The following is a 25,931-nucleotide window of genomic DNA, read 5'->3' on the forward strand; positions in this document are numbered from 1 at the left end:
CTATTGGCCAGATTTTTTTTTTCCTCTGGGGATTTTGACCAATTTCCTGTCGAAACAGATTTTTCTCGTGTCACATCCATGTATTTCTCATTACTCTGTAAATTGAAGTAGAAATATAGTCTGACAAATTAATTAGCTAGAATCCTATGTAGGAGACCATGTAGGAGGAGTGTGTAGACCTTAGAGGAGTATTTGTCACCAAATGAGCATGTCTGTGCTAGTTCAAAATGCCCTTCAAGCTATGTCTGAATTACTTCTCTGTTCAAATGAGTTACTCCTTCTTGTAGGTGGAATCAAGAATCTTGTCCTTCATCTTAATTTGCATACAGCAGATTCATGGCAGTGTAACTTAGTCATATGAAGGAATGCAGATAACACCTCCCTTGTACACCATGCAGAGCTGTTGTAAGCCAAGGAGTTGTACACCTAACAGACTAGTAAAACCAGGCCTGGAATGTCAACCAAAACAATCAGGTTGCAAACTCTGCACAGTCAAGTTAAAAATCTAATTTAGGTATTTGTATGGGTTCTTAGTCATACATGTAATGTGTGCAAGTTCACATTGAAGTTAATTACATCTTGCAACTCATCCATCTAAATGAACAATGCTTTGCTTAATGCAGCTTTGTTTTTATAAATGTCCTCCCATTATGCAGCAACTGAATATTCCTGTTTTACCATGGCTTTTGTGTGTGGGAGAGGCACTCTGGAAACTAAATATATCCAGTATTAATTAAACTATGTATCTCGGAAGGACAGCAGGATAATTCTTCTTTATAGTTTTATAATGAGATTTGTCTGTACATGAAAAAAGCTCAGCCATTCAACATTTTTAGTTCAATTTTAGATCTATCTTTACACCAGTGAGAGTGAGCAACAATTGGCTCCTGTATTTTACAACCTGGTACTTAGGAAAAAAGACTGGTTTTGAATTGAGTTTTGCAAATACTCAGAAAACAGGAAGAAACAATGCACAGGGAAAGGGGAAATGGTGAACAAAACATGGAGGAAATAATAGACATTTTTGGCATCTAAAGAAATGGGAAGGAGAGAAATGTCTGTGAAATAGAAATCTGAACATGAAAGTCTTGCTGGATCCTAAGAATGACTTGCAGTATGTTAGATCATAATTTTCCTTCTCTGTTATGTCTCTTGCCCTGTTAATACATATTAACACATATCCCACATATCCCACATATCCCACATCTGATGGCCTTTGTGCTTACCTCCCTTCCTTGTGCCCCATACAAGCCAGCAAACTTACCCTGGCTCCCCTTGAAGCCCACAAAGCTGGCACATCCCATGTTTTGTGTCGTGAGCTGTCTGCAGAGTGTTTCCATCACCCAGGCTACAGCTGGTGGCTCTGACTCAGAAATGCAGAGCATGAGGGCCAGTTTTTGCTTTCAGTTGTCCACAGTAACCATAGAAAGGTTTCACTTCTACCCTGGATTCAACAGAATGCCACCACACCTGGAGGTGTTGTGAACTGAATGCTCTGAACTCAATTGACTGGAATTTTCCCGCTGAATTACTCTACTTAGAAATGAGAGAAATCCCCAGGTTAATTCACCTGTCACACAGGTACCCTGTTATTCATAACACTTGTGTTTATTCCTTGAACAAAGCAGTTTAGCCACTCCTGTAGCCCAGGGACGAGCACAGGGACAGCCTTGCAAATCACGCTGAGGTTGTTAAGAGGCAGAACCCCTCCAGCTGTTTCGTCTGTCCTGTCCCTGCCACAGCTGGCCTGGAGGGGTGGAGCACCTGCACGTGTCTCAGTACAAAGTCTTCTTTCTTGGCCCAAACCAGCTTTTGTCAGCACTTTAAAGAAAATTGCTGGACTTTGCATCTGAGTCATGTACACACAGCGCCAGCAGCTGCTTTTCTGTGGGGATGGTTTTCCCTGGCAAACATGTGATAGCAAACTGTGGAGGGCCTAGAAACAGAAGAAGGAAATAATTCATGAGTTTGCAAAGACTTCCAGACTTTTTTCCATGGTATTTCAGAGGTCAATTCTTAGCCCCATATAACAGACAACAGATATTTATGACAAACATTCTCAACCAAATGAAAAAATACATGGTAAGCAAGCACCAAAGATTTCAAATATATATTTTGCAAAACTGCCTGTAATTATGCAAAGTAAATTTTATGCAAAAAGCGGCGCCACCTAAATGGCAACATAACATATGCACACGTTCAAAAAAGACAAAAAAGTCTTTTCAAACAAACTATTGCCACAGTCATGCAATAGCTGGAGTCTTCAATTACAAGTTAATCTATCCTAGTAAAATGAATTCTTTAATGTGGTGATTTTTTGGTTTGTTTTGTTTTTCACTACAAAGAATTTCTACTCTTCCAAGTTGAAACAGTAAAGAGGAATTACAGGAGAAGGTAGAAGTACCTCCATGTGTGGCAATATGACAGTAGTTTTGCTGCAGCTTTCCACTTGGCAAGGTAAAAAATCCAGCATTAGATGTCTCAGATGTTACCAAAGCAGGCATTAATTTCTCACCTTAAACTCAGGCACAAGCAGTAACTTTTGTACTAGCAACAGCCCTGATAGTTATGGTTTTCTCCAAATTACCCTCTCTTCTGTGTTTCCTGGCAAGTAGAATTGGTCTTGTGGCATCGGGTTGCAGCTTTGCTGCAGACCCAGAAAGAGCAGGACTGTTCCAGCTGTGTCAGTTCATATGTGCTGCCTGCTCTTGTACCATGGTGCATTTTCTTCACGCAGCCTCCCCAGAGAGCTGGACTAAAGATACAGCTTGTGGTTCAGAGTGAAACTGCCTTCAAGAGCAGGAGACAAGGTTATATAGGTTGTGAACCCAGATGTCCATTATCTAGTTGGTGCAACAAGCTAGCTGGCTTTGTACTGCCTCGGTTTTGAAAGGTTCCAGAACAGTCCATGGAAAGGGTTTTAGACGTGTTGGCGCAGGTGCAGTGATAGCTGTGTCAGAACCAGAAGGTGTTGCAACTTTCTAAGTAGTAATAATAGATGGGTTGATGCCATCTACTTCCCTAGTTTGTCTTTTCCTGGTCTGTCATAAGGGTGTCTGTCTAGAAGGGCTAAAAAGCGGAAGACTCTTCTGTTTTGAAATATTTGCAATTGTAAGCAGACAAGAAGGAAATGCGTACTAACTCTTGACAGAGGCAGAGTGCTACCCTGCAGTCTGAGTGACAAGCTGGGGTCCAAGCTCCACTACACAGAAGGGGTAGTAGTGGTTTTGAAAGTTGAGTCTCTATTGGCCTTTATAAGTTCTCCTGGTCATCTGTGAAAGTCTTAGGGATGTGACTGTCAGTAAAGACATAGCATTCATGAACCTAAGTTTAGATCACTTTAAAAAGTATAGCAAGCATGAAGAATGGATCAAAATTGAATATATCAGAAGAAGTGACACTGGTCCTGAGAAAATACCTTCATCTAGGGCCTTTCAACACTGATTCTGAGGAAATAGATGCCTTCATCTAGGGGCTTTCTAGATGAGTCCTCAAATCCATGACCACTTGAGTCAAAATTGGCTCTACAGTCCATAAAACCTGGTCTTAAAGTAAAGATCTCAGAGCCAAAGTTTTCCTTCCACTGAATTCACCTAGTGAAGATCCAAACTCATGTCATTGTGTGGATTAGTAAATACACCCTTTGAATCAAAGAACCTTACACAAAGATGTTGAATTTGTCTATTACATTGATCCATGTCTCTCCTCTGCAGTGACCAGAGTCCACTAGAATAAAGAACAATTTGAATTATTTTTTATCATATAGCTGAAAGAAAACAAACAACAACAACAGCAACAAAACTCCCGTATCATAAAGATGTGTTTACCTGAACTTCTCACCTTACTATAGATGCACAGTTTGTGGGATGGGAAGTCCTGAGTCTCTTGTCCTGTTTCCCTTGCTCTGTCACCATGTGTGTGAAACTCGTATTTCCAGGGCAGCATTGTGACTTTTTGACAGGCCATGGAGGTGTATTTGCAAAGGCTCCCAGTGTGGTGGGACACTGTGTCCTGGCCACTTCCCACGCTGCACTCTGCACAGCTTCCACACCAGTCACCTGCCTAACCTGGTGTAGAGAGCTGCTTGCCCTCATAGTGTGTGGTTTTCCCCACAGTCCCTCCTTGTGACTGTGTCCTCCTGCAGTTAATGCTTTGCCATTCCTGAGCTCTGTTTAGGCATTCCATGTCCCAGCCTTGGTTAATAAAAGTAGAGCCCTCAGAATGAACAGCTTTGCCCACATTTCTACATGGACAACTAAACTAAGTGTATGAAACTTTACCTCCCTGTAATGCTGACCACCTACTAATAATAAACCTTCTCTGTCTCTGCCTTCATGCTTAGATAATCAGTCCCCATCCTTTTCACGTGATGAACAATTTTATTGTCTCCATTTGTCTATTTTTATAACAAACACTTCCCTTAGGTTTTTGCCTTTGGAGTTTTTCTTTTTTCATTGACTCTCTGGAATACTATATTGAGCTTATTTTAAATTGCAAAGTGTGCCCATGTGTAGTGTGCCTCAATGAAACATGCATGAAGTGCTGTTCCGAGCAGCTCCTGCTGTCAATCTGTACGCAGTGTTTCTGAGGAGGCTGCTGCTCCCAGGTTCCCCAAAAGCACTGCCTGATGTCACCACCTCAGTTCCTGTCTCCTTTTAAAGCCATGGATTCTCCCTCTCCAGAGCTAACCCTTGCTTTAGCTGTTCAGCACAGAGTCCTAGCTAGTGTAGCACTCCCCGCCTTCTGCACATTCAGTTCCATGGCAGCAAAGCTTACCCCGAGGATGGTTTTCCTTGGAAACGTGTACCAAATGTGTAATAGTGTAAGAAGCTGAATAGAGTTTTACCAGTGAATACTAAAGATCATCAATGAAAGTCACCACTGAGAAGCAAGTGCCACTGGAGATCATTTCTCAAACAGTATGACTAATGCAATTTATGACCCTGTCTCATCTCCTCAGGCTCCTGTTTAGCTAATGTGTCATCCTTTCAATCTTATGTTTCACCCCAGCTGTCCGTGTTTTTACATTTAAAGGCTTTGCATGTGCTGTGCCTGATACTGTAGTAGTAAAGGTCACTAAGCTGACTTTACTATTAGGTGGGTTTCATTTTTATATACCAAACGTGATGAGGAAGAGTCACAGTGAAATCTGTAGACAAGATCAGCTTTAAATGTTGAACATATTAAATGACTTTGCTTTCAGTTGCTCTTCTCAGGACAAGGGGGACTGGAAATCTCATTAGAATATATAAAGTGACAGATTTTGTGGTGCCAAGTGTACTCTTGGAGCCCAATACTGTTCCCCATGTGAATACACAAAGAGTAAAGTTGCACATTCATTTGGAGGTTGTCCTACAGCTGTTTCTAGAGCAGCCACTGACAACAGCCACAACCACCCTCAATGCATCTCTAAGAAGGTTAACGGCAATAAAGGGGTCTTAAAGTGCTATTATATATTGATTAAAAACTTCCTTTTGCTTTCTTTCTGGTAGGTAACCTCCCCAGAATTAATTATTAGAACAATAACTTTTTAATCACTCAGGTGAACACTACATTCAGATAAACCAAGTCAAGTATGTCAGGTGAAATGGTCTGCAACTGTCAGCATTCTTCTGTACCATTTAGGTGAAGTAGGCTTGCTGGTTAAAACCATGAGAAGAAAACAAAACCCTTTTTTGTTTTCTCTTATGCCTTCTGCCTTACAAAACTGCTATTGTTGAAGACAGTAAATGTGGTGAGACACCATGGGTCGTTGAAGTAACATGCAGAACACATTCATTTCTGCCAAAATATATTTTAGAAAGCATTTAGTTTCTACATGCAGGTAAAAAATACACGATGGTGTGAGCCTGACCATGCAAACCTCAGTAATATTTTGTATTACTTGATTTTTTACATATAATATGGTACAGCCAGTAATAAGATACAAACCAAACTGGCACTTAATCAAGAAAATGAAGGACATTTTGTCCCATGACTGGATATAAAAGAGAGAAAACCACTCAGGGAATGCAAAAATGTAAACACTCAGTTCCTTTTGAGGAAATTTCTACACCGTTTACTCAGTAGCTTCATGTGATCCAGACTGAGAGCTATTAAGTTAAAAAAAATATATTTAAATAGGCTGAGGGCATGAAAATTTTAAGCTATAAAAATCCTATAAGATCCTATTAAAATCCTTTCTTGGGGGGAAAAAAAAAAAAAGAAAAAGCTGTAATTAAATCCTGATATGGAAGTCATAGTCATTTGTGAGGGACTGCCTGATCTTTCCTTAACTTTTTTTTGGGATGAATACAATGAAACTTGCTCACCATGGTCTATAGAAAACTGCCTGTCTACAGCCAGGTCAACTGAAAATTAAGATTTATAAGGGAAAAAATCCCTCCCCACAAAAAAAGGCTAACTCCCATCTAAATTTTTAAACAAACAAATTGTCACCAGAAAAGTTTCCTAAGTGCTGAGGAAGCTCTTTCTGTGTGTGTGCTTCAACCCTGCCAGGGCTGAATACCTAGGAACATTCCCTAAAAGGGAAGCAGTGGTATTCCCCAGTTCATCTTCCCAGAGAGCACTTGATAGCTGAGCTCCGAGCATGCTGATGGGGTGAATCAACATGGCATGCAGAGCCTTGGGTTCTTCATTTAAAAATACAGCCACTGAGGAAGGCAGTAATGATGTTTGTTCCTTACTTAAGCTCCTCGTATTTACTGTCCCTTGAGTTCTGCTCCCTCCTACACTAGCAGGGGTTTGGTGTCCACATTCCCCTCATTCCAGAGGAGTGGCCAGACAAGGAGGCTGGAGACCAGGCCGTGATAAGGACATGGGGTGGTTGGACCTGAGCAAGGATCATTAAGCTTTAGTTGTGAAACATGAATCCCTATGTAAAGCATCTTTCCACCCATTCGGAAGTATCTTCCCTGTCCGTAGCAGGGGTAGGATATTAGGCACGTGTCTCCCTCAGCAATTTAGCAGGTTGTAGGTTGCTGGATGTTGTGGATCCCAGCTTGAAGCATCCAAGGCCATTCCATACCTAGGAGAGGGAACTTGGGTAACTAGCTGAGGTATTTTAATATCACCCTGAGAACTCAGTACCTGAAACCTATGTGAAATTATGCACTACAGTGGTCTGGGGCCTTTCATTTCTTTGAGTAGCAGATTATGGGTAACTAGAAAGAAGGGCATACAAAATGACAGAAGCAAAATATGGGAATTTTGTCCAGTCCTGTCAGTTTTGACCCCTAGTTTTATGTGTGGACTACAGGATCCTGATGGAGAACAACCCTGTTTATCCACATAGACCATCAAATGTATGGTCATTGGCTAAGAAAGCAATCGTGTGTCATTATTTATTTAAGGAAGAGTGCAGCATGCATTTACATGACTGCATGTATGGGAATCTCATCCGGGAGTTGTGATAGGTTGTCATCACGGTCAATGAGCATTTGCTTCAACAAAAAGCAAGAAATGACTGAGAAATTGAATGGAAGAGAAGAACAGGAAGTTTGCATGCAAAGTAAGAATAGGGGAAAAAAAATACATAGAACTGACTTGATTGCTTTGTAATCCAAAATAAATTGTTTAGACCTTGAATATGACAGTTACACATTTATGGTACTAAAAGTTATAAATGTTTGAGCTCAAATAGTTTCAAAATAAACATCAGAAGTAATCACTAGGTAAAGTCCAAACCAGGGGGAATGTTAATTATTATTTTGCTTAAAATGAATTCAGTGGAAATAGTGATTTGTTGTGAAACATGCTTATTTAAATGACAGAAAGAAGTATTTTGGAAACAGCTCTGTAACTTTCTACTCCTTGACAAACAGTGGCTAATGCCTACTGGAAGGACTAGTAGTCATTGCTGAGCTCTAAATTGCTTTCAGCCTCATACTGTTATGGCCTCTCAGGAAAACCGTGTGAAATAATATGATCAATGTGCAAGGGTGGTCAAGAAAGTAAATAAAATGTGAACATGGCTAGGGTAAAAAGGGCACTTTAAAGGTTCTTTTAAAATCCGTAAATTCTGTGAAATTCAGCTGCAGTTACATGAAGTCAAGATTTTAAATCTGGGAATTTTTATTTTGAATGTAGTACCTGACTTTAAGAAGGCACGTGAATAGACATCTGCTGTCAGAAAGCAATTGGAAGGTCAGGGACCTTCAATTTAAGATCTATTAACAATGGAATATGAAGTTGTGTTTTGTAGAGCAACAAAACCTACATTCATGTCATTTTAGTTTTACTTTTCAAAAGGCTTTCAGATGACAATAGCTCTCTTTCCTGTGTTACAGCTTTGGTTAGTTTTTGTTTTGGCTCCCTTGGGTAATAACCACCAGGAGGTTTTGCAGTGCCAAAGCAATGTTTGAATGGTTACCAGTGACACAGAGAGTAATTGCCAAATGATGATTTCAAAAGTGTCGTGCTATAAAAGCTGCTGGAATGGCCGTGGTTTTGTCAGTTGGCTGAACTATTTACTGCAGAGCCAAAAGGCCTAAGTGAAAGTGCGCCGAGATGGGGTTTATAAATGTGAATCCAGGGCAGCTCTTGTCCAGGCTTAATTACAGAATGTGCGTTTGTAGAGTTCACTGCGCTTTTTGAAGCAGTGCTTTCTCATCCCCAGTACAGCAGGTTACACATTTGGGAAAAGAAAACCAAGAAGCCCTGACTTGTACTTCCCCAGCTGTAACTTATGCAGCCATAGTCTAATTAAAGCGCTAAATAAATGTTGCACTTAATTAAAGACAAACCCAAGTCTATTGAAAATGGAGGGAAATAATGAGCTATTTCTTGTTGTACATGGTCTTTGTATACAATAAAACATGTGCTGAAGTGTTTTGTGGTTGGCTGATGTTTTGGCTGCTCTTTTCAAAATTGGGAAAACAAGGATTCCCGTGAGCAGGCACAGGCTTTCCCTCCAAGTGGCAGTGTGCATATCAGGAAGGCGCGATCACTTACTGATTTGAGAGATAGGTGAAATGAAACTTGATGGATACCATTGCTGAGCCCATGTCACCCTCTCTTCTGGGCCAGCACAGTTGTTCCTGCAGCCAGTCAGTTTGAGGAACTGATCTAGCAGAAGAAAACAACCAGTTTAGGGGGGAGGGGAGCCTGTGCTTTTATTTCAGGTGAATCACTTCTCCAGCACTGCTGGTGAGGAGGACGTGCAGACAGGGGGAGCCTTGCTCAGGGGACCAAGCAGCTGGAGGCAGTGGTTGTGCAACGTGTCACCAATTGTTTAGCAATAAAATCATGTCTGGTAACAGCCAAACCCTGTAGTACTGTTAAAAGCCGAGGTGCAACTAAGGGGAAACCTGACAAACTTCTGGAGAAATGTGCATATATATATATGTATATATATATATATAAAATTAAGATATTAAGGGATGGTAAGGAGTATTAGTAGCATCAAGTCAAGAGCTCTTCCTAAACTGTGGCCCTGAGAAAAGCATTAGTGTTTTCTGATGAGGTACAAATTCCAGTCTTGTGCTCAATCTACTTCATACAGAGCTTGTGCTGCAAACAGAACAGGGAAATCTGCTCCCTGTGGTTCCCAGCAGCACCATAAGTACGACAGAATCCTAATTTGCATGGCTGTGGTTCAGATTATGTATTTCAATGGCAAATCACTGTCTCAGGATTGGATTGCTCAGCCTTTTTTTATTTTAAAGAAAGTTAGGAAGTGGGAGCCCTTAAAAGTGATAATTTTATTGGGGGAGGGGAATTTAATGGAAGGTGATACTTTGTCATCCTATCCTGATGTAAAGAGAATTGAACAAAACATACGATTTATTCTTTCTTTTTGGACACATTTTATTTTTGGACATGGAAAGCTATTAAATGAAACAGTGAAAACACTTGAAAAAATATTGCAAGACAAATATATTTCATTTAAATGCTAATTTGTTTATAATATTTTCAAATAATGTAAATAATGAATAGTTTTGATGAAAATTATCTGAACATAGAACATGTCAAAAACACAGTGAAGAAGCTGTAAAAATGTATAAGGAAAAGCATGGTTATATATTGGAAGAGGACAGAGGAATTGGGCTAGCACTCCTGCACAACTGCTACAGAAAACTTTTTTTAAAAAAGCCCCAAGCTGCTACTGTTGTCTTTCTTACATGTAGCCATCAGTCTGAGCAGAGAGAATTTCTGCTCCTATCTCCAGAAAAGCAATTTGAAAGCCATTTCTGATCTCATTATATTATCTGCATACTCTCTTGTCTTTTGCACAATAAATTCTTTGGGAACATTAATTTTAAAAATCGCCTCACATATTGCAGCATAAAAGGCAAAAAACATTAAAACTGATACAATCTGTGAGCAACAAACCTGAGGAGTGCAAATATTGATCACATTGCAACATCTCCTGCACAGAAGCTACAGTGAAATAAAGCAGTGGTTGCAGGTTGTCATGAGCTGTGCTCGTGTTTTACCTAAAGTCCAGGATCTGCCAGCGATGTTATTACCTGATAACCTCAGTTTTAAAAAGATCCGTACTCTACTGTGGGGAGAGGAGGGCCTTGAATTACAGAGTCATAAAGGCTGTGCGTGACAGACAAGCAGCAGCCAAAATTCATTTTGTTGCATTAGGCTCCCAGCTCATGTTTTTTAGGTACTCGGGGCTCTCAGAACTGTGCTGCTCTCCTCAGCTTTTCCTACAGACAGCTTTGCCAGCCTTGGAAATGTAGCTGGGACACAGGTACCATGCATTGGGCAGGCATTCAAAATGTGAGGTGGGCTTCTCTGCTGCCTTTCACCTGCTTCTGGTCAAATGTGTTTTGGCCAGCCGAGTCTCTCTGCCCTGCCTATGCTGATGCCCAAAGCGGAGTCCTTTCTCATCCTTTCCTTGACACCCCAGAGCAGGGTGACAGAGAGACAATCTCTTCCCTAATACTGTTTATCTGTGGTGCCAAAATTCACTGTGGGCTGCCAAGACCTGCTACCCTCCACATACATTAATGACGTGAATGCTGAACACCATCACCTCGCAGCCCACCCAGTCAAACCCAGCCAAACCTCAGGGAAGGGGAAGACCTAAAACTTTAGGTTGCACCATTACTGTGTCTAGTTCTGGGCTCATCAAGGAGCTCCTGGCGAGGGTCCAGCAGAGGCCACAAAGGTGATAAGGGTCTGGAGCATCTCTCTTATGAGAAGAGCTGGGCCTGGTTAGTCTGGAGAAGGCTGAGAGGGGATCTCGTTAATTCATACAAGTATCTCAAAGGTGGGTGCCAAGAGGATGGTGCCAGACTCTTTTTCAGTGGTGCCCAGTGACAGGACAAGGAGCAGTGGCCATGAACTAAAACATCTCAAGACGAGGAAAAACTTTTTTCCGTTGAGGGTGGCAGGGCACTGGAACAGCTGCCCAGGGAGGGCGTGGAGTCTCCCTCTCTGGAGACACTGCAGACCCACTTGGACACGTTCCTGTGTCACCTGCTCATGGTGACCTCGCCTTGACAAGAAGTTGGGGGGGGTGATCTCTAGAGGTCCCTTCCAACCCGAACCATCCTTTGATTCTCTGATTTATTTGGTGATACGGTTTGTTGTCGCTACGAGCAGCGACAGCGCTGGAACCGCTCAGAAATCGCTGGCGATCCCCTGGAGAGCGGCGCCGGTCCGAGCTGCTCTCGGCTCGCCCACAGCGGGGCAAACTTCGCCTTCCGCGGGGACGCGGCGGGGCCGCCCCTGCATCCGGCGAAGGACGCGGAGCCCTTCCCGGGGGAGGAGCGGGGCGGCCGCGGGGACTCGACGGGACCGCCCCGCTCCCGCCGGGAGCTCTCAAGATGGAGGCGGGCGGTGTGACGGGGCGGGGAAGGGGCCGGACGGGGGTTGCGCCCGGGGCAGGTGCGCGGGGCGGCGCCGCCGGGAGCCGCAGCCGGGCCGAGGGCGGCGCTCGGCGCTCCGGGAGTGGCAGCGGGGCCGGAGCGGGGCTGCGCTGCCCCCCCCGCCGGGCGGTGACTCGGGCTCCCCCTCCCGCCCCGCCTCCCGCCCCGCTCGCCCAGCCCGGGCCCGGCCCAGCTGCCGCCGCACGGCGCCACCGACACCCGCCGAGCCCGGGGCGCCGCCGGGAGCCGCGCGGGGGCCATGACGGTGGAGCAGAACGTGCTGCAGCCCGGCGGCGCCGCCAAGGTGAGTCTCCGGCGGGGCCCGGCCTGGAGCGGCTCCGCGTCCCCGCCGCGCCCGGGCCTGGCCGCGCCCGCTCCGACCGCCGCCGCCGCTGCTCGTGCCCGTGCCGAGCTTCTCCCGGGCCTTCCCCGCGCCGCGGCCTCGCCCGGGCCCCGCCGCTCCGGCGACCGCGGAGCCGCAGCGGGGGCCTCCGCCGGCCCGGCCCCGGGTCGTCTCGGCCCCGGGCTTGGCGCTGCCCTCGGGAGAGCCCCGGCGCGCTCCCCGCGGCCCCGGGCGGGCCTGTTGCGCTTGCAGACTGCCGGGGAGAGCGGGGGTATCGGGGCTGGGCAGGAGAAGCGCGGGGTCCCGGCCGAGCCCCCCGTGGGCCCGGGGGGAGATGCTGCACATGCCCGGCGTGACCCTGCAGCGCCGGCATCCGCGCCTGCCAAAGGTGAACGCTATTTCCAGCGAGTGACGCGCTCCTGCTGGAGTGAAAAAGTGCCGGGTTTAGGGACTCGTGTTGACGTGCATCATGGAACGGGGTTAAGGGAATGACGGCGCTTACCAAGCTTTTACTGTGCGCCTGGACGCACGGAGAGTGTTTCTCTGTCAAAAGAAGGAAAAAAAAAGATACTTTCTAAAGCTTTCCTTCGCTTGAACTGAACTGTCAAGAGAAATGTCTGAAATTAAATTGCAGTGCTTTTAAAATAATAAGGTTTAAAGCTAACTTGTAGGTTAATGCAACTCTTGTGGTTAGTGGTATGACTGTTGCCTCATCCCTGATTTTTATTAATGTTTTAGTGGTGTGGGGTAAAGGTGTATAATGCTTTGGTATAGTCGGTGTGGAAGTTAAATGGCTGCAGCCGTAAGAGTGGACAGTGGAAATGTGCTGATTAAGGGATAATTGGTTAAAGTGGTACAATTCGTATTGAAGAAGCTTTTTTGGAGGGAGGGCGTGTCTGGCCGAGGACTGCTCTCCTAGTTGGAAGTAGTTAGCAGCAATTTTGGCTGCTTCAGCAGGAAGGTAAGGGCTGAACAGACTGATTTTGTTCCTCTGTCTGTTTTCAGCTGGGGTGTGCTCGCAAGTTAATATAGCAGATTTGCTGCTACATGTGTCTGCTGTGTTTGAAAACTGATGTTGCTGCTGTGCGTCTGGACTTTCGTGAGCAAGATTATCTTTTACAAAACCTCTTGTCAGTGGTTCACTTAATAAATCGTAATAATCACATCAGATACTTTGTTACGTGATGCATTGTGGACCCTGATCAGTGCTGCCTTTTTGTGCTTTCTGACAATAATCCTGAAGGAGAAATGTTAGTTTTCAGCTAAACTAGGAGAATCCTTAATTTTCAGCTAAACTACTGGTTGTGGGTCAGTAGTTCAGGATTACTTGAGCTTCAAATCAAGGACAAGCCCAAAAGGAAGTTGAAGATTCATTGAGTTATATGCCAGGTAATCCATGCTGCAGTAAAAAATAAAGCTAGCAGTAGTTGTGAAGTTGTAATCAGCATGCGGGTGATGGTCACTTCTCTAAGTGTCTAGAGAAACTGGATAAAATATCAAGGTTTTTTCATGGCAGGATTTTTTTTTTTTTTTAATTTCTGTTGATTATTTTATTATCTGAAATTGTTTGTTACCTGTTTTATCCCTAATTGCATGCATTTAGGGAATGAGGGAAAGGCAGATCTTGAGAGTACCTTGTAAAAAAGCTTTTTTTGACTCCAAAGTGAGTATCTCATTGCTTAGCGAGACTAATGACTAGCTAATTGGATGACAGACTTTAACATTGATCAGGTATTTGCCTGTAAGAAGGCAAATCGTGAAAGTGCAGTGGGCTGATGCATGGATGAAAGGTGGAGAGACTACCATAGCACTAACTCATTGTCTCCTCTTGAAAGAGGAGAATTCCAATCTCCACAAATAAGGGAGTTTGTTCTGGAGACCTCAAAGTTTGTTGCAATTGTTTTCTGTTAGTGTGAAGAAACCACATACAAGCAGAAATATATTAGGTTTACAAGAGATGCCTGAGTCATCAGCATACCTTATTCAGAACTGTGGTTCCCAACATTGTTCATTAGATGTTTTCTTACTGTCATACAGGAAGTGTGTGTCAAACTTCACCAGCACTTGGAGATCTAGGTTTGTATTAATGAATGCTCCAACTACAAACAGCCTGTTTCCCACTGAAGCTATCTTTAGTTTATTGTGTAGTTAAAGCAGCTTCATAGGTTAAAAGAAGGTTTTCTTTCATCTCTACTGGTCATCTTGACCCTTAGTTAAAACTTGTCATTTATGTCCTGAAGCAGATGATGAATCATAATATTCTTGTTGCTCATGGCCCTTGTGTGCTTCTCTGACATCGTTTGGTGTCTGGAAGTTATAGGTAATGTTCACAGTAATCAGTTAACAGTTCTCATGGTGTGCAGACCCTTCCCTCGGCCAGTGTCCCCTACACAGTGGGTTCAGGGGCTGGTGAATGGTGATTTTTCTGGTAACTGGAAGTTATGATGTGGGGAGGTCAAACGTGTTTCAGCATTGTCTCAGCTCTGATAATTACTGTGATGGTCATCTCAGACCAGCAGATTGAAGAAGCTGGGTTTTAATTGCTGGCACTTAGCTGGCCTCTCAGCAATGTGTGTTATCAAGTTCTACTGCTTTTGGAGAGAGCCTGACATTTGGTTGATACATGAATTTAAAGGCTGTTATATCTGTTCTTTGGTTTCCCACACCCACTGTTATTTCAGACCTGTAATTCAGCAGTGCATTGGCAGTGTAAACTCAGGAATAGTAAAGTTAGGCGTGTCAACTCAGCTCATTTTTCTTTTTCTGAAAGAAGCACAAACTTTTAAGGATATTTACCACTTGAAATAATGCCTGGCTTAAAGCAAGGTCTGATACTAAATTCATCTCTCTTGCTCTTTTTTAGGGTAAAAAAGTGAAAATTGTGCTAGCTCATGTGTGTTTCTACTCTGCTCGTCCCATGATTTTGATGTACTTATTATTTAAAAATTTATCTAATAACATGGCACTGAGTGCTTTTCTTTGCTGAAAGCAACAGCCACTTCATGCAGAGGATGATAGAGTCGCCTGTCTCCACCAATTGACATGATGCAGCCCTGAATGGCAGGAAGTGATTGCAAAGTATCTACTGAGCACTTGGTACGCAAGGAAGGTATCTTGGGAGCTTTTTTTTCCCCCATCTTAATAGGTGGCAACCTTCCAAGGATTTAAAATTCAAACCTTTAAAATCTCTGTATTGTTGCCTGGTGGATCCAAGGGGCTGAAGACTCCCTCTCTCATCACAAGGCCAGAGCCACTCTTTCCTGTGACCAACGTGCAGGTGTCCCTCTGCACCTTAGAAATGGCCCCTGGGTCATGGAATGAGGATGGGTTATGCATCTCCCAATGAATGGGAAGCTGTCTGTGTTTGCACTGTGTGACAGGCAGGCTCCGTGAATGGAGGGCTCGAATATGGGGAGTTACAGCTGCCAGTGCTGGTACCCAGAGCTTTGCTTCGTCTTTGGCCAGGATGAGCAGAATAACAACACTGAAGGTGTTTGCACCAACTACCAAGTAATTTGCAAACACACCTTGTTCTGTACTTAAGAAAAGAGTTCTTATCAAAAAACTTTATAATACTTATAGTTACACCTTTGATGCAGATTCCTGTTGGTATTTCTGAAAGTTAGAGCAACGTGCAAGGGCCAGTTACTCAAAATAATTTTGAAAGTCCTCATCAAACTGGTCTGCTGAATGCTTCCTGGTTTTGTGACTGTTCTGATGGATTTTTGGTGGGAGTGGGTGGAGGTGTGCATGGTTAGTTTTGTTTCTTTTGTCTTTTTGTCTTTTTTTTTTTTTTTTTTTGTTTGGTGTCTATGCAAGCCTGCTGGATCTTGGAGGGTTGTGTTTATTGGTATAACATTATATGAATCAGCAACCTTATGAAACCTTTAACAGCAGTTTAAAACTTTTTGCTTTCAGAAAACCCGTCACAGAAATTCAGTAATGATTTCGGTTGTGGTTGCAGGAGTTTACAAGTGTAGTACTATCATTAGAATTTATCTGAAATAATGTCTTTAAGTATGTTCAGTCCACACCTCGAAAGAAAAATACTGCTTCAGAATATGAAAGTGTAAACTTTATAGATTTTCCTGGTAACATTTTGTAATATTATTTTAAAATATCTTTAGTAAATAATTAATGCACATTCCCCCCACACCCCGCCCCCAATATTTTTAGGATAACTGTATTCACAGCTACTATGAGCAGCAGCAATAAAAGATGATAAAACTCATCAGCTTCTATGAAACGGTCAAAAAAACAAATTACCCGTGTCTTAAAATAGAAAAGTATTTTCCATTTCTTAAAGTGCTTCATAAAGATAAGTGGAAGGATAAGCGAACGGTTGCTTTTCTTACACTCCTGTGCCTGAGAAGATACATTGTGGCTGGCATCTCCTTAATTCTGTGAGATCAGCTGGTGTTTGTGGACTTGGGTAACTGAAGGGGAAAGAAAAGTAGAATAAAAGATGGGATTTCTGTTCTGTTTCTGGCTAAATCTTCTTTTCTTCCTTGCCGAAGAACCTAGCCCAGTTTTTCAGTCCCTGAGAAGCTGGCTCCACAGCTCCAGTGATGTGAATGGTGAGGTTGAGGGATGTCCCAGGTGCTGGGGACCAAGTGGCCAGGTTAGTGAATCACCCTGAGGCCCCAGTAGACTTGGGAGATGCCTTTTCAGGATGGGCTGAGATTTTTGCAGAACCAGCAGGGAGGTCTCTGACCCTCACCTGTGCCAGGAGTTGTCTGGGGAGCTGCACCAGTGACCCCCTTACAGCCATTGCTGGCAGTGCCAGTGATGGGGGGATTATTGAGGTGCCCAGAGGTGCCTAAAGATATATTAATACTGCTCTTCACTTTCTGTAGTGAAGATACTGATTTGCAATTCCCAGCTGATCATCTGGCAAAAGCTAAGAGTCAAATGTGACATTCCTGGTATTCCTTAGCATAAAAAGTAAACAAAAAGCTTAAGAGCTACATGTTTTTGTGTAGGAAAATATTCCTTTAAAGGGCTGAATTTTTGGTTTTGTTTAGTTGGTTGTGTTTTTGGTTTTTTTTAAAATTGATTTTGTGTACTTGTTATGGAACAGAGCTCTTAAAAATCTGAGGGGGGGGGGGTGTGTGGGAGTTGCTAGGACCTGACTGAGAGAGAAAAGTCTTTTCTACTTCCTCTGACTAGAAAAGCCGCAGGTGTGGGAGCAGATTTTCTTGGAAATGAAAGTATCCTGAGTGCTTTCACTTTCTAGTTCTCTTGTGATAACCATTGCGATTATTTTAAAGTGGGTAAAGGTTGCCTTGAATCACAGTGAAGGGTTGTGTCTGTGTTGTTTTTATTTTGTATAGTTGTTTTTTGTTTCTTTGTTTGCTTGGGGTTTTTTTAGCTGGCTTTGTTAAACTTCCTCATCAAACCCGGGTGACTAAGTTACCAATGGGATGGTCTTGAGTCAGTGGATAGACACCTTTAAATTGTGGGAATTCAGGTTCTCAGCAGGGGCCTGTTGACTCCTGCCTGGGGTAGCAATGTAGTATCATGATTCAAATCACAAGTTAAGAGTGTTAGGTGAGTAATGTAGGAGAGGCTGTTGTGACAGTGTATTTCAGAAGGATTTTATGAATTCAGGGAAGAGTTCAGTCCTTTATTCACATCATGAAATAGAGATGGCTTCTGTTAGCTAATGATTACACTTTATCAGTTGGGGTGCTGTTAAAGAAGTCAGCATCTGCCAAGAGTGGAAAATATCAGACTGGACTGAGCATGGGTTCAGTTTCAGTGGTGGAGTGAAAGTAATGTCACTCACGTGTGACTTCTGCCAGGGAGCTGAGTGTGTGACACATGGGAGGAAAGCTCCCTCCGTTCCCTTTGGGACTATGATATGTCCGATGTTCTGGTTCATGAGTGGTCAAGCATAATTAATAGGGAAAAGCTGATACTGTGAATCACAGGAGTTGGATGCATGCAAAACTCTGCAAGTTGAAAGTTTTCTTTAAGCTCATCATTTTTATTATTTAAAAAAGGGAGACATACTAAAGCTGTGAGGCTTTAGTGTTGAGGTGGTGAGGTGAGGTGGTGAGATGTCTTCCTGCAGAGCATTCCTTGCATGACAGTACAAACTCAGGCTTTGTGCCAAGCAAAAGGAAATAGTTTTTCCTGTTTCCTCAGGTAGGCAGATGCCATTTCTTGCTGTTTTTGGTGAACACTTGTATCTCTTAATTTGGCAACACAGTGTGTTCTGGACAGCACATGTCAGATTTTTCCCTGTTACCTTACTTTAATACTGTGCCGAATATAGATGTTATCATAAGCTGTACTGTGCCTGCACACCTCAGCCGAACTTTCAGGTAAAATGGGGAGCAGCTGTAGTGTGTGTGCTGTGGTGACCATCTGAAATGTTACTTTCTTCCAGCACTGCAATTTGCTCTCTCATACTGTATTGCAGGGTTTACATTTCTTTATTGCTAGATTTCTGTAGGACTTCAAAACCTGGAATTGACTAAGAGCTCTACAGACCCTTAGTGGAAAATTTTCATGAAACTTTTTTGAATGGTCCTGTCCATACCACCTTTGTGCTCTGTTACCACCGCATTTTTCAGAAGTGGATAAAGTGTCTCTTGGCTGCAGAGGGTTACACCTCCCCTGCCTCAGTATTTGAGGCGAGTACACCAGCTTGTGTTCTGGGGTGGCTGTGGGGGTGTGCTGACTCCTGACGCTCACAGGGCTCTATCTTCTGGGAGAGAGGTGGTTTTCTCATACTGAACTACACAGTAATTTTCCTGGTGAGTGTGGTGCAGAATCTGTGGGTTTAGGCTTTAGCATGAATGAAATGTTAAGCAACATTGACTCAAAATGTTGAGGTTGCTGTGAAATGCTGTGAAGCTGGGTCCTAAGATGGTGTAAAGGGCAGATTGACACAAAATGTCATAAGCTGGACACTGATGACTTCGGTCATCGGTGGGAGGCTTTCTGAGTTCTTGTCTGTTTAATTATAGAGTGGTTTCCCCATGTATTTAGTTCAGTAACATCATTCATTCCAAGCATTTGAAAATCACAATGAACATAAATCTATTCAGACTAGACTCTTGCAATTTAAGAAGGCACTGATTTTTTTTTTTTTTTTTTCAATTGGGTTTCATAGTTTTCATTGTTTTGTAAATGTCATTAGCTTTTCTTTGCCACAAAGGATGAAATTCAGGAGCGCATTGAAAGCCATCAGCATGAGAGTTCCCCTGAAATCTGGTGTTACTTGGTGATGGGACTTTAACAGGAACAGCCCTGTTGTGAGCAGTAGCACCACTGAGTGTCCACAGTTTTAAGGTATCTCTCCTTCTAAGGGTGTTGGAGAGGTGGAATCCAAAGGACATGTGATGTGGAACAGCTTGAAGGCTGGAGTTGCAACTAGGTTAACTTTGAAAACATCGTCTGACACAGATTTCTGTATGTAAACCACTTTTTTTAAGGGCATCAGAAATATTGGTATGCAAATCCTAGCAGGTTTTATTCTGAGATTCACAGTTTTGACTTGATGCTTTTGTTTATAGCTGGTTTCTGAATTATTTTACCTGGTGGATTCTTGCTGAAAAAAATTATACTCTGAACAGCATTTCTTTAAAAATGTTTCTGTTATACGCTAATTGGCAACAGTCAAGCTTATCAAAGTTTAGGTGCCAAGAAAATGCAGATTGTGCTTAAAATATCCTTGACTAAAGCTTTTTTAGCCATCAGGTGAAAGCATATTTTCAGCTTTACGGTAAGCAGAGGTAGACAGAACAATGTATTTAATAAAAGCTTGTCAGAGAGACAGTAGTGTTTTCAAGGCATGATCTGGAACTATTTAAATCTAATTGACCCTTGTATCTTACTATACACAGAATTTGTGGAAATGAATGCATGTGATATAATGGCATTCCATCTCCCCGTGGCCTCTTCCTGCCAATTGTAATCATTTCACTGGTGTTGTACCCCAAAATCCAGAGGGCTCCCTTTAGAAGAGGATGTTCACTTGACATTAGGGTCTGAGGTGTAAAATTTTTGGATTGTGAATTATGTAGCTGTATTTCATGCCAACTTTTACTTTTGTTGAATAGTAAGTGGTAGGCTTGAAGTCACACATGGTTTGTGTGATAACTGTCTGTCTCAAAGCTGTGTGACTAAGGAAAATCAGATACCTGTGCTTGAAATTTCTATGCCTATTCTCATACCAAAAATTATGCTGATTTTCAATCAAATTTCAATTAAAACATAAAGCCATTTTGAGAAGTTGAATTTAGCTGTGTTTTTACTGGGATTAAGCCAGAAAAAAAAAAAAAAGAGAGTGTCACATGGAAGTTGAAAATAGTATTCATTTACGTTCAGGTGTGTGCTTTGAGAGTGCTTTAAAGTAAGCATCTGGAAAAGGCTGGGTATGCCTTGGCACTCGACGTTCCTCATTCTTTTCAGAAGAGGAGGTGACGGGAACAGACTCCTACTTCACTTTCCTTTTGTTTTTGGTTTCATTTTATTCTCCTGAAAGTTAGTTACTTTGGAAAAGAAATTTCTCCTGGGACTACAGCTGTTGTAAGAGTACTTTTCTCTTTTTCCCCTACATTTTCCAGTATGTAGGTATAAATGGCCTGGTTAGAGGACTGAATACCATGCTGTATCCCAGAAATCTTAGGTTATGACTGAGAAAGCATTCTTATACTTCGCAGATTTTAACTTTTGCTTTGTTTTGATACAGAACCATGGGAGAATATATGAGAATGTTTTTAAGCTTATAAATATGAATTTGTTTTAAAGCTAAATGGCTTTATAGACGGTTTATACAGGGGTTTCCCTTCTCGGTATTACCTATTTTCCCATCTGTCAGCTTCTTTACTTCAAAATCTGCTTCTATCTCCACCTGTTTGAGGACCATGTTTTTTTTGTTTAGAGACTTTCCCACTACTGTGTAGTTTTCTTACATTAGAACCTTTTAATTATTTGGTGGTAGTAATTAGTAAGTTTTATTTAATTCTGGCATCTAAGCTTATAACTTTTTTTTTTAATGGGATACTAGAATTAAGTCTTCTCTGTCTGTATTCCATTACTTGTTTGGAAATTAAAAAATAACCAACAGCTTACCAGCAACTTCTAAAAGTTCCCCCTGGTCTTACACGTGTTTTACAGGACATAGTGCTGAAAGCCACAGAATGTGTCTTGTGACAGCCCTGTCTGGACCACTGTTGTCCCCCCTCCTGAAGCTGCTTGGGCTGCCTTTTTGAGTACAGTCTGCTGGTCTAGAGGATAACCTCTGGATTTATCAATGGTGAAGACAGCCAGATTTCCCCATCATAACCAGTTCCAGCTCTTGCTAAGTTGCTGTGTTGCCTTGAAGCTTTTTCTGGGGCTGATTGTAAGGTGACTGGTGAATGTGCCACCTACTGCTAGTGCTGAGTGGAGGGTGTGTGCAGTGCACAGGCTCTGCTGAGTTGTTAGAGGCCAGGGAAGGTACTGAATGCTTTATGACCCAACTGAGTAGAAAAGGATTGAAGATTTTAGTATCAGAGTTTATCATCTGTCATTTAATGGAAAATGTCCTGGCATAATGCTGCTGCTAGGAAGGCAGCACAGAATTTAAGGTTTTGTTTCAAATAATTTTCCAAAAATGTGAACTCATTAGAGGAGTATTTTGTACCCCTTTTATTCAAGTCAGCTTGTGAAGCTTCAGGTAGGTATGTGGTGATGGCAGAAAGTCATTCTTGGTGATACTATTATGACACTACTGAGACAGGGAAAACTGGCAGGGCTAAATTGCAGCAAACTGTGCTTATGAACCAAAGTTGTAAATTTCTTGAGACTGTGTCCGAATGTATTAGAATACCCACCTTTCTGTGGGAGGTGAGGCAAATGTGTGTTTCAATATAATGTAATTCAAAGTCCATTAAAAAAAAAACCCCAAAACTTTAAGCATTATCTTTTTGTTCTTTCTCCTTGAAAGAAAATGGCCTAAAAAATGTCAGTTGCCCTCTGTGGAGTGCAGTGCTGAATTTACTGTTTCTTTAATTGTGAGGTACTAAAATTACATGCTGATCCCTGGTACAAATCTTACCATGTCTTTGAATACCGTAGTGTCTCTGTTGTGTTTGAGGTTCGTTTCAATTCTAGTATCACCTGCATCCATGGAGGTTATTACCCAATGCAAGTGAAAGCTGTTGGCTGCCCTTCACAGTCCGTGGTGTGGCAGTGGCCTTTCTGCAGGGACACAGCACACGCCAGCGCATTCCTGGTGCTTGACCCAGGAAAAGCTGTCTTCCCTCAGAAGCTGAAACTGCTGTCAGAAGCCTGTCACCTTCCAGGTGACCTGTTAAACACTACCCCAGATTTCACGTGGCTTAATGTTATCTGTAGGCTGTTCTTCTGCGGAGTTGTGCCTTGTGTCTGTCCCTGCCCCCACTCCCCTCCCCAGGCTAAGAACATGTGTCTCTTCATACGATTTCTTTTTAAATGATTAGTGGGGGCAGGATAAGCTCTCAAATCATTTTACTGAATGCTGAAAATAGGGTTATGTGGCTTTTCTGATGTAATTTTGTCTTCCAATGCACCAACAGTTGGGGAGGGGGTGACCAGTTGAGGCTGTGGGATGAGTTCACCTCTGGCAGACCTCACTGCAGTGGAGTGGAGGTGTTCCCCCTCTGTTCTTCTTCCAAGCCCGCTGTGTTGTCTCTTACTTATTGTGGGCAAGAGCAGGCAAGTGTGATGAGGAGCTGCACTCTGGCTGGCCAGCATGCCAGGGAGCCTGGGGGTGCTGTGGAGGCTTTTGGGGATCCCTGGGGTCAGGCCAAGCTGCTGGAGGTGGCTTTGAGCTGTCAGGGGTGTTGCTTTTGAGAGACAGGAGGGCAGACATGCCTGGGTACGTGCCCACTCTGTGATTACAAGGCCTGTTTCTGTAGGAAATTGTTACTAATTTTTTTTTTAATAGGACTATAGGGAAGAGCCTTTATTGAAAGGCTTTCTGTTAAGTTTGGTTGGTTTTTGTTTTTTTCTTTTTTCCTTCTTATTCAAAACAGACAGCTGAGCTTTTTCCCCAAATGTGTCCCTTCTATTGAATACAGTGGACTCTTTGTAATACAGACCTGTCTGTAAAAAAGTTCAATTTAAATTTTATTTACAATTTCTCTGCTGTACTATGCTGAATTTTGTGTGGAAAAACTGTGAAGTCTTCCTGGTATCACTTACCTAGGGCACGTAGCAGAGTTGTTTGAGGTGAAGTGGAAGCTTTGATCTTTGTGCCATCAACAGCTGCAGTAAGTGAAATCCTTCTGGATGTGCACACCTAAAGCAGGGAGTGGAGAACAGCGTATGGCATTTCAGCTGGTGCAGGAGTGGGTCTGACTGTGCATGTTCACTTGTGAGAAGTGTACATCAGGAGCACCACATCTCTGTCACTGTAAGAATTTTAATTCACCTCCTGTTGGTGTAAGTTTTCTGCAATGCTGCCTAAGTAGGATGGGGAATGCGGGAGGCTTTTTCCCCTGTCAGTTTCTCTCACTGATTAAAAGAAGGATTAAAATAATGGCAGAGAAACAACTCATTCTTAAAAGGTTGCTGCTCCACAACAGTTGAATCCAGTGGAAATCGGTGCAGTCTTTGTCTTATCCTGTCCCTTCTCCCACCCCTGGCTCTCACTAAGTTGGCAGGAAATTACTGAATGTGGAGAGCGACTCTGATGGTTTATTGAGAGCCTGGCCTGGCTTGCCAGAGGTTTGGGTGGGTGAGTGGTGGTGCTTGATCCAAGGGAGGAGTGGCATCTGGCAACACCAGCCTGGGCTGCCCGGCGCTGGCAGGAGCTACAGCCTGGGAAGAGCTGGCTCCTTAGAAGCAGCTTGTGGTCTGACAGCCCGTGTGAGTGTTACTGTTTGTAAGTATTACGGAGCCTGGGATCCCATTGATCTGAGGACACTTGGAATTTCCAGAGCTGGTTTGTTTGCTCCTAGAATAGTTGCCCTTGTTATCATAACGGCAGTGTGAGGAGGAATGGGGCTAGCTTGGTGTTTCCTTGGGAGCTCTTCTGTGTTGTGCAGAGCAGGGTGATGTTTATGCATGATGGTAAATATGTGTGAACACAAGAATAAAATTAAGAAGTAAACTTTTAGAACAGTAAGTAGCCAGGAGTGATTGGAAAAATATCATAGAATCATAGAATGATCTGGGTTGGAAGGGACCTTAAAGCTCATTTTATTCCAACCCCCTGCCATGGGCAGGGACACCTTCCACTATCCCAGGTTGCTCAGAGCTCCATCCTGCCTGGCCTTGAACACTCCCAGGGATGAGGCATCCGGAGCTTCTCTGGGCAACCTGTGCCAGGGCCTCACTGCCCTGACAGTAGAGAATTTCTTCCTCATATTAATCTACACCTACTCTCAGTGTGAAGCCATTCCCCCTTGTACTGTCACTCCAGGCCCTTGTAAATAGTCTTTCTCTATCTTTCCTGTAGGCTCCCTCCAGGTGCTGAAAGGCCACAATTAGGTCATCCCAAAGCCTTCTCTTTTTCAGCCTGAATAGCCCCAGTTCTCTCAGCCTTTCCTCATGTGTGTATGTGTATCTTGCTTTCGCAGGGTGTTGGATTAGATGATCTCCAGAAGCCTCTTCCAACCCCCTACCCCTGTGGTTCTGTATGCGTGGATTTATGTACACACAGTTTGCTGTGTGTTTGTCATCCTCCAGCCTTCTTCTCCTTTCTATTTGTATAACATTGCATCTGACTGAGCCCGCTGGCTTCAGTTTGCCGTGGCTTGTGCATGCTTTTGGCAGGTGTCTTGGTGCTGAGGTGGGACTAGGGCTGTGAACCACTGGGACTGTGGCAGTGCCCAGCTGTTGTCCGTGGGTGGGCTCTTGGAGGAATCCTCCTGAACTTTATATGTAGTTTACAGATAATAGTGCTGGTGCTTTGAATGACCTGCCCCGCTGCCACCAGTAACTAATCACCCAACAGACTTGAATTGGAGCAGAGAGATTTTTGCTAATTACTGTCACAGTTACTGGAGTATGTAAGAATCAGAAGTGATTTTTGTGAAGCAGGTTTTCCCATGGTGTTTCCAGCGAATACAACCTGAAGTTTAATTTGTGTCTAGTTAGGTGAAACTGGAGATCTCATTGGTTTTACTGTAGTTAATTAATTTTAGAGCTGCTGTCATTACTATTGGGAAGCTCACTGTTACGCTGAGCAGGGTATGGAGAAATCATGATGCTTTAAAACACACAGATCTCAAAATTCGCAGTAATTTTACATTTCTGACACCTTTTTGTTTTCAGTAAGTACTAAGGCTCCTTTCTTGATTATCTCTCTTCTTGATTATCATCCTGTCACTGAGGCTCATTTCAGAGTAGCTATCAGTAACAACTAGAAACTCAAGCAAGTGTTCATAAATCAGTTCTTAGACTAATTTTAAAATTCCCCCCTTTGAACTGAGCAGGTGGTTTTCCTGCTCATTGCAAGAATATTCCCCATGCAGGTGATGATTTGGCTCATAATTTCTGGATGCTTTTTTGTAAATAACTGTCAGAGGTGAGTTTGCGTTATATTTAGTGTCAGAGAATACAAACCAAACTCCTCAAGTCTCTCCTTAAAATCTCATTTCAAAATGTTTAACTGTAGCTTGAATAAAGACAAATGCATATGCTGAGAGTGAAAAAGATTGTTTTTTTTGGCCACATATGAGGCTCAAAATAGTGAGTGTTTATATGAATGCATGGTCTCATGTTGTGTAGAAACCTTAATATCAAACTGTAAAATTCATTGAAATGTCACTTGAAGCATG

General features: G+C 43.0%; 1 protein-coding gene across 1 annotated transcript in view; it reads left to right on the top strand.

The window, feature by feature from the left end:
• Positions 1–12,013: 12,013 nt before the first annotated feature.
• The window catches only part of USP25 (ubiquitin specific peptidase 25), a 90,471-nt gene continuing 76,553 nt past the window's right edge, over positions 12,014–25,931 (top strand). Inside the window, exon 1 of the mRNA XM_032097255.1 lies at positions 12,014–12,129. Coding sequence (XP_031953146.1) covers positions 12,085–12,129 — 45 coding nt within the window. The 5' untranslated portion in view covers positions 12,014–12,084. The remainder of the gene's footprint in view (positions 12,130–25,931) is intronic.

The sequence above is a fragment of the Corvus moneduloides genome, chromosome 2, assembly GCF_009650955.1.
Source record: "Corvus moneduloides isolate bCorMon1 chromosome 2, bCorMon1.pri, whole genome shotgun sequence".
Taxonomy (NCBI): domain Eukaryota; kingdom Metazoa; phylum Chordata; class Aves; order Passeriformes; family Corvidae; genus Corvus; species Corvus moneduloides.